The sequence below is a fragment of the Porites lutea genome, chromosome 2 (assembly GCF_958299795.1).
Source record: "Porites lutea chromosome 2, jaPorLute2.1, whole genome shotgun sequence".
In the NCBI taxonomy this organism is placed as follows: Eukaryota; Metazoa; Cnidaria; class Anthozoa; order Scleractinia; family Poritidae; genus Porites; species Porites lutea.
In genome coordinates this window covers 9,121,726-9,133,389 of record NC_133202.1, presented here as the reverse complement: position 1 = coordinate 9,133,389, position 11,664 = coordinate 9,121,726, and the positions used below count along the sequence as shown (strand labels likewise).

The 11,664-nt window shown below is 39.6% G+C and overlaps 3 protein-coding genes across 3 annotated transcripts in view; all 3 read right to left on the bottom strand.

Annotated features, from left to right (window-relative positions):
• Positions 1-303: 303 nt before the first annotated feature.
• On the bottom strand, positions 304-2,165 carry LOC140926589 (NAD-dependent protein deacetylase Sirt6-like). The gene has a single exon (XM_073376310.1). It carries the CDS (start codon positions 2,116-2,118, stop codon positions 727-729), a length of 1,392 nt encoding a protein of 463 aa, XP_073232411.1. The 5' UTR covers positions 2,119-2,165; the 3' UTR covers positions 304-726.
• Positions 2,166-5,619: 3,454 nt separating this feature from the next.
• Positions 5,620-6,844, bottom strand: LOC140925592 (NAD-dependent protein deacetylase Sirt6-like). The gene has a single exon (XM_073375511.1). It carries the CDS (start codon positions 6,842-6,844, stop codon positions 5,633-5,635), a length of 1,212 nt encoding a protein of 403 aa, XP_073231612.1. The 3' UTR covers positions 5,620-5,632.
• A 1,581-nt stretch (positions 6,845-8,425) lies between these two features.
• The window catches only part of LOC140927644 (uncharacterized), a 4,289-nt gene continuing 1,050 nt past the window's right edge, over positions 8,426-11,664 (bottom strand). Inside the window, exons 2-3 of the mRNA XM_073377320.1 lie at positions 10,746-11,133; positions 8,426-10,070 (exon numbers count right to left, since the gene is read on the bottom strand). Of these exons, the coding sequence (XP_073233421.1) occupies positions 8,800-10,070; positions 10,746-11,133 (1,659 nt within the window). The 3' untranslated portion in view covers positions 8,426-8,799. The remainder of the gene's footprint in view (positions 10,071-10,745; positions 11,134-11,664) is intronic.

Sequence of the window (11,664 nt, the reverse complement as noted above, 5' to 3'; positions counted from 1 at the left end):
AACGGGGACGACTATGAGTACAAGATTTGACTTAAAGTTTTTTGGTGTATCCTCACGAAATAGAAGCCCCAGGAAGCTTTATTGTCTTTTTTTACCCAAAAAGGTAAACACTGTTATCTTTTTTGAAGCAGGTTAAACCCTCTCCTGATTGCAAAATGATAAAACGTCCAACATTTTATAACTTGTTTTGACCACTACAACTTTCTGCCTAAAACTCATAGTAGAATGACAGCGACTATCACCTTTTCCCAACAAAATGATGCGGGTTAACATGTGAGGATTACAATAGTATGATTGAGAAAATATCGCACTTGCAGTTGTCCTCATCTTAGAATCTAAAGCTCTTTATTATGATTTCTACACAGGATTGCTGAAACATAAAAGAGAGTGCATGAAGTAGAGGTGTACATATTAACCCTTTAACCCTCAAGAGTGACCAACATCTATTTTCTCCTGGCAATATCCATAAATAATTAACAGAAAAGTTTATGAGAATAAATAAAATGATCACCTAAGGGGAAAATGCTTTGATCTTTGAACAAATTCTCTCAGCTGATGCTGTAAGGAAATGAATGGAGATCAGTTTGGAGAATTTGTATGCGGATATTGTATGTGGATATTGTGGCATATTTTTATGTGTTAGTAACTAAAACATTAGGTATATTATGGTGGCAGATTTTGCTAGCTTCCTGTAAGTACTTTTTCAGCTTTTACAGCTTTCTGATTTCATTGTTTCTCAATTTTCCATTCTCCTGTTGCAACATCAAACTTCAGCATGAAGATTGTACTTCCAAGCTTGCTAACCACATGCTTGATTGTTATCTCTGGTTCACCGTAATGACCTTGGAAGGCGAGAGTGACATCCACTGTTAAAGCATTTCCTTCTGATGGGCTCACGCGACTTGGGAACTTGACATAAAAGGGCTCTTTGGTAAGGTCATGTTCGGATCTGAGGGATGGTAGACCGACCTTTACACTTTTCATGAAAGAGTAAGGAGTTCTGGTTACAGGATCAAGTCCTTGAATTGTGAGTGACTCAGATGTAACTTCAATGTCAAGGCAGCGTTTTAGTTGGAACTGTGGAATTTCGAAGCCAAATCGCTTCATGATACCTTCCATTAAAGTGTCAATCCGGGCATGTATCTCCATTGCACAACATTTGTTGAGGGGAGTTTTTTGGAGGTTAACGATGACCACTCTTGCTCCTCGTCTGATCATACCATCAGGAATGTCAGCAGCAGGATACACTCTGAGGCTGGAGCCCAACACTATGCACAGGTCTGCCAACTCTGCATTCTCAAACCCTTTTTGAAGCTCATCTTCAGGTAGGTCTTCATTAAAGTTGATGATGGAGTCCACCAGGGGTCCTCCACACTTGGGGTTATCACAGCGCCGCCCAGTCAGGTGATCATGCACTGCACGAGAAGTGCGAGTCCTGAAATCCCTCATGTACTTCACTCCACATTTTAGACACTTTTCCATGTTAGTATTACCATGAAGCTCAGCCAGCAGTTTAGGATCAACTCCAGACCTCCGGTGCAAGCCATCGGTATTTTGGGACACAACAAATTTTATTAGACCCTCCTGTTGCAGTCGAAGGAGGGCCATGTGCGAGGGGGAGGGTACAGCTCCAAGAATAGACTTCGTCTTTTGTGGTTGTGATGGCAGTTGAACCCCCTTGGCTTTGCGTTCCCAGACTCCAGGTCCAGTTGGTAGCACAGTATTGATACCACTACGGAAATCTGGGATACCAGTACTCGTGCTGATTCCAGCACCGGTAAAAGCAATACAGTAGCGACTCTCTCGGATCCACTGAACCAACTGGTCAGTCTTCTCTGCCAGTACCTCCTCTGTATCAAAATACTCCTTCTTTTCAAATTCACTGGAGATGTTATTGTGAGGTTTTGGTTTGGGCTTGGGGCGTGTAGAATTCCTTGGTGGATTGGAGGCAGATTTAGAGCTTGCTGCTGCTTTGCCCTTAGATTTGCCTGCTGGCTTAGAATCTTTCTTTCCTGTTGTTGCTGTCTTATAATCATCCTCCAGTTCTCTTAGGTCCTTTTTGGCCTCCATGAACAGGGATTCAGCTTTGGTTGAACCAGTTGGGAACTTTGCAGCCATGATACACACTATCAAAACACATAAAAGAAAAATATTATGATAAGTTTTGATTCAATTTTTTCCTTGCACACCACTTCCCGCTTCTTTTTGCTGCTGCTGTTGTTGTTGTTGCTTTTTCATTCAGTCCCCAGAGCCCAAACCTCTTCGCGCCAAAAAGGCCCATTTCGCGCGCTTAGGGAATTTGAAACACGACAACTTTGTTGGGTTGCAGACATCATCACGTAAGAAAGTTTAAAAGGCGGAAAAGGGAATTCCAAAGCCTTTAAAAATCGGCTCTATCGTTGTCGATTGGACTAAGCAATTGCCTGTCCCAAGCCAGAATAGCTAGTATTTCTTCGATTGCATTGCTGAGAGGCTTAAAGAGTCGGAGAATTGATCGAGGTAAGCTTATGTAGATCCGAGTAAAAAGGCTTGATAGCTTGATAAACTAACGTGAAATTGTACTGGTTTTAACTGTGGAATACACATGCATTTTCTCCAAGATCGATCTTGAGAAAACCAAAACTTTCTCAAAGGAAAAAAGGGTATTCCTTGGTTAAATCAAACCGTAGCCATAACCATGGAGACCAATGCCAACAAAAACATTATTAAAGATTTTGAAACTCAGAAAGCTTGGTCTATCGATCGCAAAGAGTGAAAAAAATTATTTTTGAGTGAAATATTTTTATCGAACTCGAAACCTTTGTAAATTAGCTACAATTAAATTAGGCTTAAGCCTACCTTTTTGCAGAAATGAATAGAAGTTTATCCGTTTGAGAACTGAAAATTGTCACCTCATCAAAATTGCTGTCCACGGAATAAATATTCAAGTCGGACAACGGGGGACTGGGGCTGGTAAGGGGCCATGGTCATCTTATGGTCATCATCTTTTCGGTTAGCAAGCTAGTTAGCCTGGAGTTAAGCCTGGGACTAGGCTCCTCAATGGGGGTAAAAGCAAACCTTGTCTCCAGGGCTAAGAAAAAATCGGCTTTGGTGAAAAAAATTGGGATAGAGAGCCAATAGGTAGTCTGGGGAGGGGAAAGGGTGGCAGAGCCGCCACCCTTTCCCCCTTGTTTGAGGGTCCTGGTTACTGGAAGTCCTATCTTTTGCATCCTGGTCATTTTTTCTTGCAGTGCCCTTACCCAGGTAGGGGATTAGGGGTTAGGGAATAGGGAGCTGAATTTGCTTATATTTTATTCATTTATTTTCACCACAGGTAACCCAGGCTCTGTGATAGTACCAGTAAAATTGCGGTGTTTGTATGGAGTAAAAATACGATCCTAAAATTTGTAGGAAATACTAAATAAAAGTGCAGTAAGTTGTTGTTGTCCTTAATGCTCAAACAAATTTTTGTAATATCTGCAGTCCAAAAGGGACTCATCAGCAGAGGGCTCTTGGGAGGACCAGTCCTGGTAATGATGGTAATATTGGTATTTACTTTGATGTAATGGAAATAACACCATTTGCTGTGAGAACCCATCATTTTAATGAAAAGGATAAAAGAGAAGACTCGTTTCCAAAGGATGTAGAAGTTAATGCACTTATTATTATTTTATGGTATGACAAATTTTCATACCAAGTGAACTAAAGAGAAGCTGTATCATAAAATGGGATAAGTCTATGGATAAAGCTATTAAATTAGTCACTTTACATCTTTCAGTTTTTGCGACACTGTGCACAACAGTTATTAGTACTGAATATGTAGTTTGTTTTGCTTACTTAATAAGCGATTTGAAAACGATCATACCACTTCTAATTACCTAGACTTAACAAGTGGAACAGCTGAGATAAAGAAATTAGTAAAATTATGAACAAGTAACCAAAAACTAATGATAGTACTTAGATACAATCATTTAACTACCAGAGATAATACGGAATTGCCCTTTTTGTGGATCCACTAAATCAAACAGAAGACGAAGTTCACTTTCTTTTACATAATTATTGTTATAAATAATTAACTCTTTGATTAGGAATAATCTTTACAATAAAGTTAAGATTATTATTCTAAATTATTTTACCCAGTTACCTGTGAATGGTTTGATCAATGAACTGATGAACATATTACTATATATTAATTTACAATTCATAAAATTTTGCAATACTGTATAATGTGCTTGTATGGTCCTGCAAATAAAGGTTGTTGTTGTTGTTAATAGTTGCAGGTATTTTCCATATAACTACATAAAATGCCATTTGTGATTTGAAGTTTTTTATTATCAACCAAAGTAATTTGGACCAGAATTATTAATAAATTATTTATTAATAATTCTGGTCCAAATTAAAACATGCGTGCAAGATTCAAACCTTTTGGAAAAATAAGAGAGACAGACAAACAGAGGGTATTGTGTCTGTTTCTTTATAGTTCTTTATATTTTTCTTATTTACTTAATTTTTTTCCTCATCCTGGCTGCCTCACTGAGAGCATGGAACATTGAATGGGACTGATCAAATCTTTCAGGACTTTAAAATTTTTATTAATCCAAGAAAAAGACTTATTTCTGTGATTTTTTAATACAAATAAAAGTGATTTTGAATATGGTTTGCAAGCTAAAAATTCTAATACTGTTTAAAACACATAATACAATATTATTTCTACATGGAATTGCTGAAACCTAAAAGAGGGTCTGTGGAAGAAAGGAGTCCATATTAACCCTTTAAGCACCACGATCCACTTACAGATTCTCCACACTGATCTCCATATATTTCTTTTAAGAATAGTTGAGAGAATTTGTTTAAGATTAATTCTCCCTTTGAAAACCAATTTAGTATTTCTTTAGTATAATATTTCTTTACTCTTGATCATCTGCTGATGATGTTAAGAGAAACTTGTGGAGTTTGCTTTCATTGCCCTTTGGTTTAATTATACAACACATTCTTTCTTACATATCTTATGTGTAAGCACAAATTTGATTTACAAGCTCTGATTAGCTAGCTGGAAGGGAACTACCCAGTGACAGATCTAGGGGGGGGGGGTGCAGGGGGTTCCACCCCCTCCTGAAATGACCTGCCGCTTTCTAATACAGCTAATATATTCTGCAAAAAATTCTACTGTATTGTTTGATATGTATCCTCAGCAATTCACATTATAATATTGCCTGGTCAAAAGCTTCCTCTTCGTATTTACTTTTATAATAATAAACAATTATTGGATGAGGTTTTTGTGATATCCGGAATAATCAAGGTCGAGGTAAGTGTTATCAGCCGAAGCCGAAGGCTGAGGCTGATAACAATAACCGAGACCTTGATTATTCCGGATATCACAAAAACCGAATCTAATAATTGTTTTATTATACTTTATCTTCAAGTAATTTCTCAATTCTTGCCAGTTACACTCTGCCCTCTTTGTTTTAATAATGTAAAGTTTTCAAAATACATCCTGATGCCACATAATAAATGCTGTAAAAATGACAACCGGGCAGCAGTTATTATTATGGTGTTTTATGTTTTACTAACCAATTAAACTATTAGTATGCCCTGCTGGGAGATTTTGCAAGCTTTCTGTAAGTACTTTTCCAGCTTTTACAGCTTTCTGCTTTCATTGTTTCTCAATTTCCCATTCCCCTGTTGCAACATCAAACTTGAGCATGAAGATTGTACTTCCAAGCTTGCTAACCACATGCTTGATTGTTATCTCTGGTTCACCGTAATGACCTTGGAAGGCGAGAGTGACATCTACTGTTAAAGCATTTCCTTCTGATGGGCTCACATGTCTTGGGAACTTGACATAAAAGGGCTCTTTGGTGAGGTCATGTTCGGATCTGAGGGATGGTAGATCGACCTTTACACTTTTCATGAAAGAGTAAGGAGTTTTGGTTACAGGATCAAGTCCTTGAATTGTGAGTGACTCAGATGTAACTTCAATGGCAAGGCAGCGTTTTAGTTGGAACTGTGGAATTTCCAAGCCAAATCGCTTCATGATACCTTCCATTAAAGTGTCAATCCTAGCATGTATCTCCATTGTACAACATTTGTTGAGGGGAGTTGTCTGGAGGTTTACTATGACCACTCTTGCTCCTCTTCTGATCATACCATCAGGAATGTCAGCAGCAGGATACACTCTAAGGCTGGAGCCCAACACTATGCACAGGTCTGCCAACTCTGCATTCTCAAACCCTTTTTGAAGCTCTTCTTCAGGTAGGTCTTCATTAAAGTTGATGATGGAGTCCACCAGGGGTCCTCCACACTTGGGGTTATCACAGCGCCGCCCAGTCAGGTGATCATGCACTGCACGCGCCGTGCGAGTCCAGGAATCCCTCATGTACTTCACTCCACATTTCAAGCACTTTTCCATGTTAGTATTACCATGAAGCTCAGCTAACGTGGTAGGATCAACTCCAGACCTCCGATGCAAGCCATCGGTATTTTGGGACACGATAAACTTTATTAGACCTTCCCGTTGAAGTTGAAGAAGAGCCATGTGAGAGTGAGAGGGCACAGCTCCAAGAATTTTTTGTTGTGGTGGTGGTTGCATTCTTTTCTCTTTGCGCACCCAGACTCCAGGTCCAGTGGGCAACACAGTGTGCACTCCACTCCTGAAGTCTGGGATGCCTGTGCTCGTGCTGATCCCAGCCCCGGTGAAAACAATACAGTGGTGACTCTCTCGGATCCACTGAACCAACTGATCCGTCTTCTCTGTCAGTACTTCCTCGGTATCAAAATACTCCTTCTTTTCAAATTCACTAGAGAAGTTGTTGTATGGGTGAGGTTTCGGCCTTCGCTTGGGGCGTGTAGAATACCTGGCTGCCATGATTTTTATGCACTATAACACCACAAAAAAGAAAAATATCAAGTTGTATTTGTTTTGATTCAGTTTCCCTTTTCAAGACCACTTTTGTATTTTTATTTTTTTACATAACAAAAAGCTGGAAAAGATCTACAGACCTTCTTGTTGATGCTGCTGTTCAGTCTTCAGTCTTGGGTTCACACCTGGGGGGGGGGGGGGGGCACTCCCTTATTTGGCCTACGCGGGTAAGTGCTGCTAAACAGGGTATGGTTTTCAAGGTCTTGAGACTTAAAGAAGGTATACAATTTCACTCTTAAGCGTCTTGAACAGGGTGTCGTTTTGAACTGAAAGCCTTTCAAAGAGTGTGAAGACTTGCCATGAGCAGTCTACATTTGCAATACTGATAATTTTTTTTCCTAAATATCTATTTCCACGAATTTATTGTGAAAAATTACTTAGTTCTGAATGCAAAACAAAGCAAATCAGGGTCGGAAAGTAGTGTCTTCTGTCTTAAACAGGGTAACGAAATGAGAAGTTTGTCTTAAACAGGGTACCCAAATTTCCCTTGAGTGCCTCCGCAATGGGTTCGCAACACTGTCCAAGCCCCTTCGCGCCAAAGGCCCATTTCGCGCGCTTTTATAGGAAATTTGAAACACAAGATCTTTGTTTGTTTGCATAAAAAGAGGATTTAAAATTTGGCTCCATCGTTTAATATTCCTTGTGGAGTCAGAGTGGACCAAGCGACTGATAAAGAAGACAAGCCTATCCCTAACCAAACTACCATTCTGACAAGGTGAAAGAGCAGGAGCAGAAGGTATGTAGAACAGAGATAAAAGGTTCGATGATTAACCGTTAATTTATTACTAAACGAACAGCTGCACTGGTTTGCTGTTTGAAGGACTAAATACATCCATTAGTTTTGATTCCTTAGAAATGGAATTGAATGATAATTACGTCTAAAGAAATTCAAACAAAAGCTGCCATTTCACTCCCTCTGAAGATTGATCAGAGAAGAAGATCGAGCTGTACTTACTTAACAAAACCAAACCTTTGAAATTAGCTCGACTAAATGAGACTTACCTCAAATACAAGGTGTCTGTTTGAGGAACCTAACGTCGTCAGCTCGTCAAATGAAAAAATTGTCACCCAGCTATAATTCAAATACCGCGCGCAGTAAATTTGACAGAATTTTGGAATTTTGTATAATAACGAACGATGGAGGACTGGGTCAACCACGTTCCCAGTTCCTCTTTCTTGAACGGTAGGAGAGACCCCTGGGAACGAGGTTGAGCTGGTGAATTTACCGGAAGTAAGTATCTTTTGCGTCTTTTGCCGTATAAAATCAGTGTACATACCCGGGTACCTTGGGGGGGGGGGGGGGGGGAGGGGGGCTGATAGGGATGAGTAGCAAGGTATGGGTTAGCGTGAGGAGGTGAGGGTGAACTGTCTAGGGTCATAAAACGCAACAATGGACAAAAACTCAGAATTTCTGCTTAAAAGCTTTACTTTTTACTGAAGAATTTCATGCAAAGAATGGTGACACAAATCAATAGATTTCATCCCCAATTTTTTCACATATAATTAAAAAAAAAAGAAAGAAATAATACTATAATGTAACAGTATCATTAATAATAACATTATGTAAAAGATTTTTACTACTATGAATTATTGATAAAAAGTTTACCAAATTTATTTACTGGAGTTACATGAAAGTAAGGCCTCAATTTTCTGCACACTAAAGTTTTTTTAGTATTTTGTAAGTTGTTCTTACACATTCTATTAAGGCACTTAAAATTGTCAGTATGCATTGTTGCACTGAGTAAATAAATTTTGCTGACATTAAATAACACTTAGATTTAGATTTCTAGAGCTTTTGGCTCATTTTCTCTAAATCTTGCTCTGACCATGGCTTTTCTTTTTGAAACCTAGGACTACTTTTGCATGGTTCACATAAAGATTCCTTTCTTTTTTGTCAAAAGTTACTTTTCGTACTTTTTCAGGGACCATTGTCCATTAGTGAGATCATACTCTGTGCAAAATATGGTCTTCCCAGGACATTTTATGGTATCACTGAATGACATGTTTGGCTCACCATAATGGCCATGGAAACCTAACTCAATGTCTAATATCAAGGGTTTTTCTTCCGAGATAGTGAGCCCTTTTTTAAATTGCATTTCAAGAGGCTCCTTAGAAAGGACTTTTTCATCAATGACTTTCTTGGTTCCTTTAACTTCCTGAGATGCACGCAGTAACACATGCTTGAAGAATGAATATGGGGTATCACACACCAGGTCAAGGCCTTGAATCAAGACTTTCTCTGGGCTTAATTCGATGGCGAAGCGTCGCTGGACTCTGAACGGTGGGACCTCCAAGCCAAGCCTATCCAGAAGACCTTTCATAACAGCATCTATCTGGCTGTGTATTTCAAGGGAGCTATAACGACTCAGAGGTGTTTTCTGTAGATTACAGATGATCAGCTTCTGTTTGCGACGGACAGCCTCGGCAGGAATGTCAGCAGCGGGATTGACACGAAGGCTGGAACCAAGCACGATGATCAGATCAGACTTCTTTGCTTGCCGATAAGACTCCTCCAGTTCATAACTGGGAAGGCTTTCCCCAAAATTTATGATTGAGTCCACCAGTGGCCCATGACATTTTGGGTTATCACAAAATCGGCCTGTCTTGTGATCATGAACCCACCTGGCAGTGCGTACGTTGAAGTCTCTCAGATACTTAGCTCCGCATGTAGTGCATTTCTCCAAATTTGTATTTCCATGAAGTTCAGCCAGCTCATTACTGGGGATGCCACTGCGTAAATGGAGACCATCCACATTTTGGCTCACAGTAAACTTGACCATGCCCTCCTTATGCATCTCTACTATAGCCATATGGGAAAGTGATGGTATGGCTTTTAGCATGTTAGGAAGAGCTGCTCCTGGCTTACGTGACACACCTTTTGCTTGTAACTCCCAGACACCAGGGCCTGTCTTAAGCACAGTGTTCATGCCACTGCGGAAATCAGGGATCCCAGTGCTTGTACTTATTCCTGCACCAGTGAACATTACACAGTGTTTACTCTCTTTTACCCATTTCGCAAGAAGGTCAATCTTTTTCTCCAGTTCTTCATCAGTGTCAAAGAACTCTTTTTTCTCATCTTCCTCCTCAATGTTTGGGTAGTTTCTTCCGGTAGGAGATGGCTTAGGGACATTGCTACTGGGTTTCACTGAGGAAGGTTTTGCTTGAGCAGAACCTATGCGGAAGAAGTAAGACAGAATGAAGGTTATGTTGTCAAAAGCTGTGTGTGACTCAAATGAAAACGTAGTTTCTTTTTCAGCTGTCTTTGATACACTGTGCACATTGTCAAGGAATAAAAACATAACATGTGTACATGCATACAATTTGTAACATGGAACCGAAGATGAGACAAGAAGTTCTCCACTTGGTTAAATACTTACACATGTAAACATGATGTTGGTACATAAGGGAAACAAAAAGCGAGAGAGAAGGTGGAACAGTGTAAACCATCCTTTTATTTATTTTTTGATTATTATTTGGCTTGTTTTATTTTTCTAAAATAATGCTAGATTCCATACTTAAATCAGTTTGATTCTTCCATTATGACACCCTGAAATTATTGTAAAATATTCTAGTCAGGGTACAGTAGTGCAAATAATGCATAAAACAAAAGTGCTAGTCGCTTGTTAATAGTCCTAGTTTTACCAGATCAGTCTACAATCTATGATTGCAAAATAGTTTTCTCTGAGAAATCTTTCAAAAGAGAATAAGTTCAGTCCCTGACTCTATGTTCAATGCTGTTTTATTCCAAAGATAACAAAATGTTTGATAAAATATCAGTGCAATAGTTCATGAGACAGCACTTTTAAGCATCCATTGCTTTAGTGCAGTGAAGGATCTGATCAATTACCCTGCTTTCCATTGCTTGGTTTTCCTTGTTGATGTCCCTTAGGTAGGATTTTTATTCCATCTACAAGAGCCGCTGCTAACTTCTCCATGTCTCTTGCTGTCCTTTCTTTGTCTTCCTTCAGCTTTCGCTCTGTAGTGGGGAACACCCCCTCCCTGATAACTCGTTCACAAACAAGCTTTTCATCTTCCTCCTCTTTTTCCCAATGAACCAAAAACTGGAAGTCTTGAGAAACCCCTTCTGGGAAAGTGACTGGATGATTCACAGGGGATTTACCAAGTAGACACACTTCAATGTTGCTTGAGCGGTGAAGATAAATAGACTCAAACTGGGAGTGTTGCAGAATATTTATGGTCAGATCTGTTGTGCTGTCAGCCATTATGGTTGGGATCTGCAAAAAGAAAACAAAATTATAGGAATGTAGACTAGTACAATGTCTGTCAAAGAAAGTCAGCAAGGCAACAAACTAGAGCTTTCCTCCTCCCTCCCTCGAAAAAAGGAGCACTTAAAGATAAAACAAACTGTGGTCAATCCTGACCACATTCTTCCATTTGCTTGTCCCCTGAGGTGAGAAACCTTGGAAACGAGGTAAGGTCAGTTAGTGGAAATTGAACTTCTTACAAGTGTCTCAAGGAGAGGAGGGGAGGAAAGGAGGGCAAATCTCCCGATTTTAAGTGACAGGGATGATTGAATGGGGCCAAAAAGTTTTGTGTCCTTAAATCGCAGAACAACACGGGCACCATCATGAATCAATCCACCAAAAAAATACTTGCCAAATTTTCCTCCCCAAAAAAATCCCGGAACCGAAAATTTCAAACCCCAAAAAATCCTTTAATCATCCCTGTCACTTGTAATCCAGACTACCCTCCTGACCTGGGGTAAATCTTCCCTTCCCTCCACTTTTTGCATCAATTTCTCCCTC

Coding starts and splice junctions, on each gene's coding strand:
- LOC140926589 (XM_073376310.1), bottom strand. CDS start 2,118: ATGGCTGCAAAGTTCCCAACTGGTTCAACCAAAGCTGAATCCCTGTTC.
- LOC140925592 (XM_073375511.1), bottom strand. CDS start 6,844: ATGGCAGCCAGGTATTCTACACGCCCCAAGCGAAGGCCGAAACCTCAC.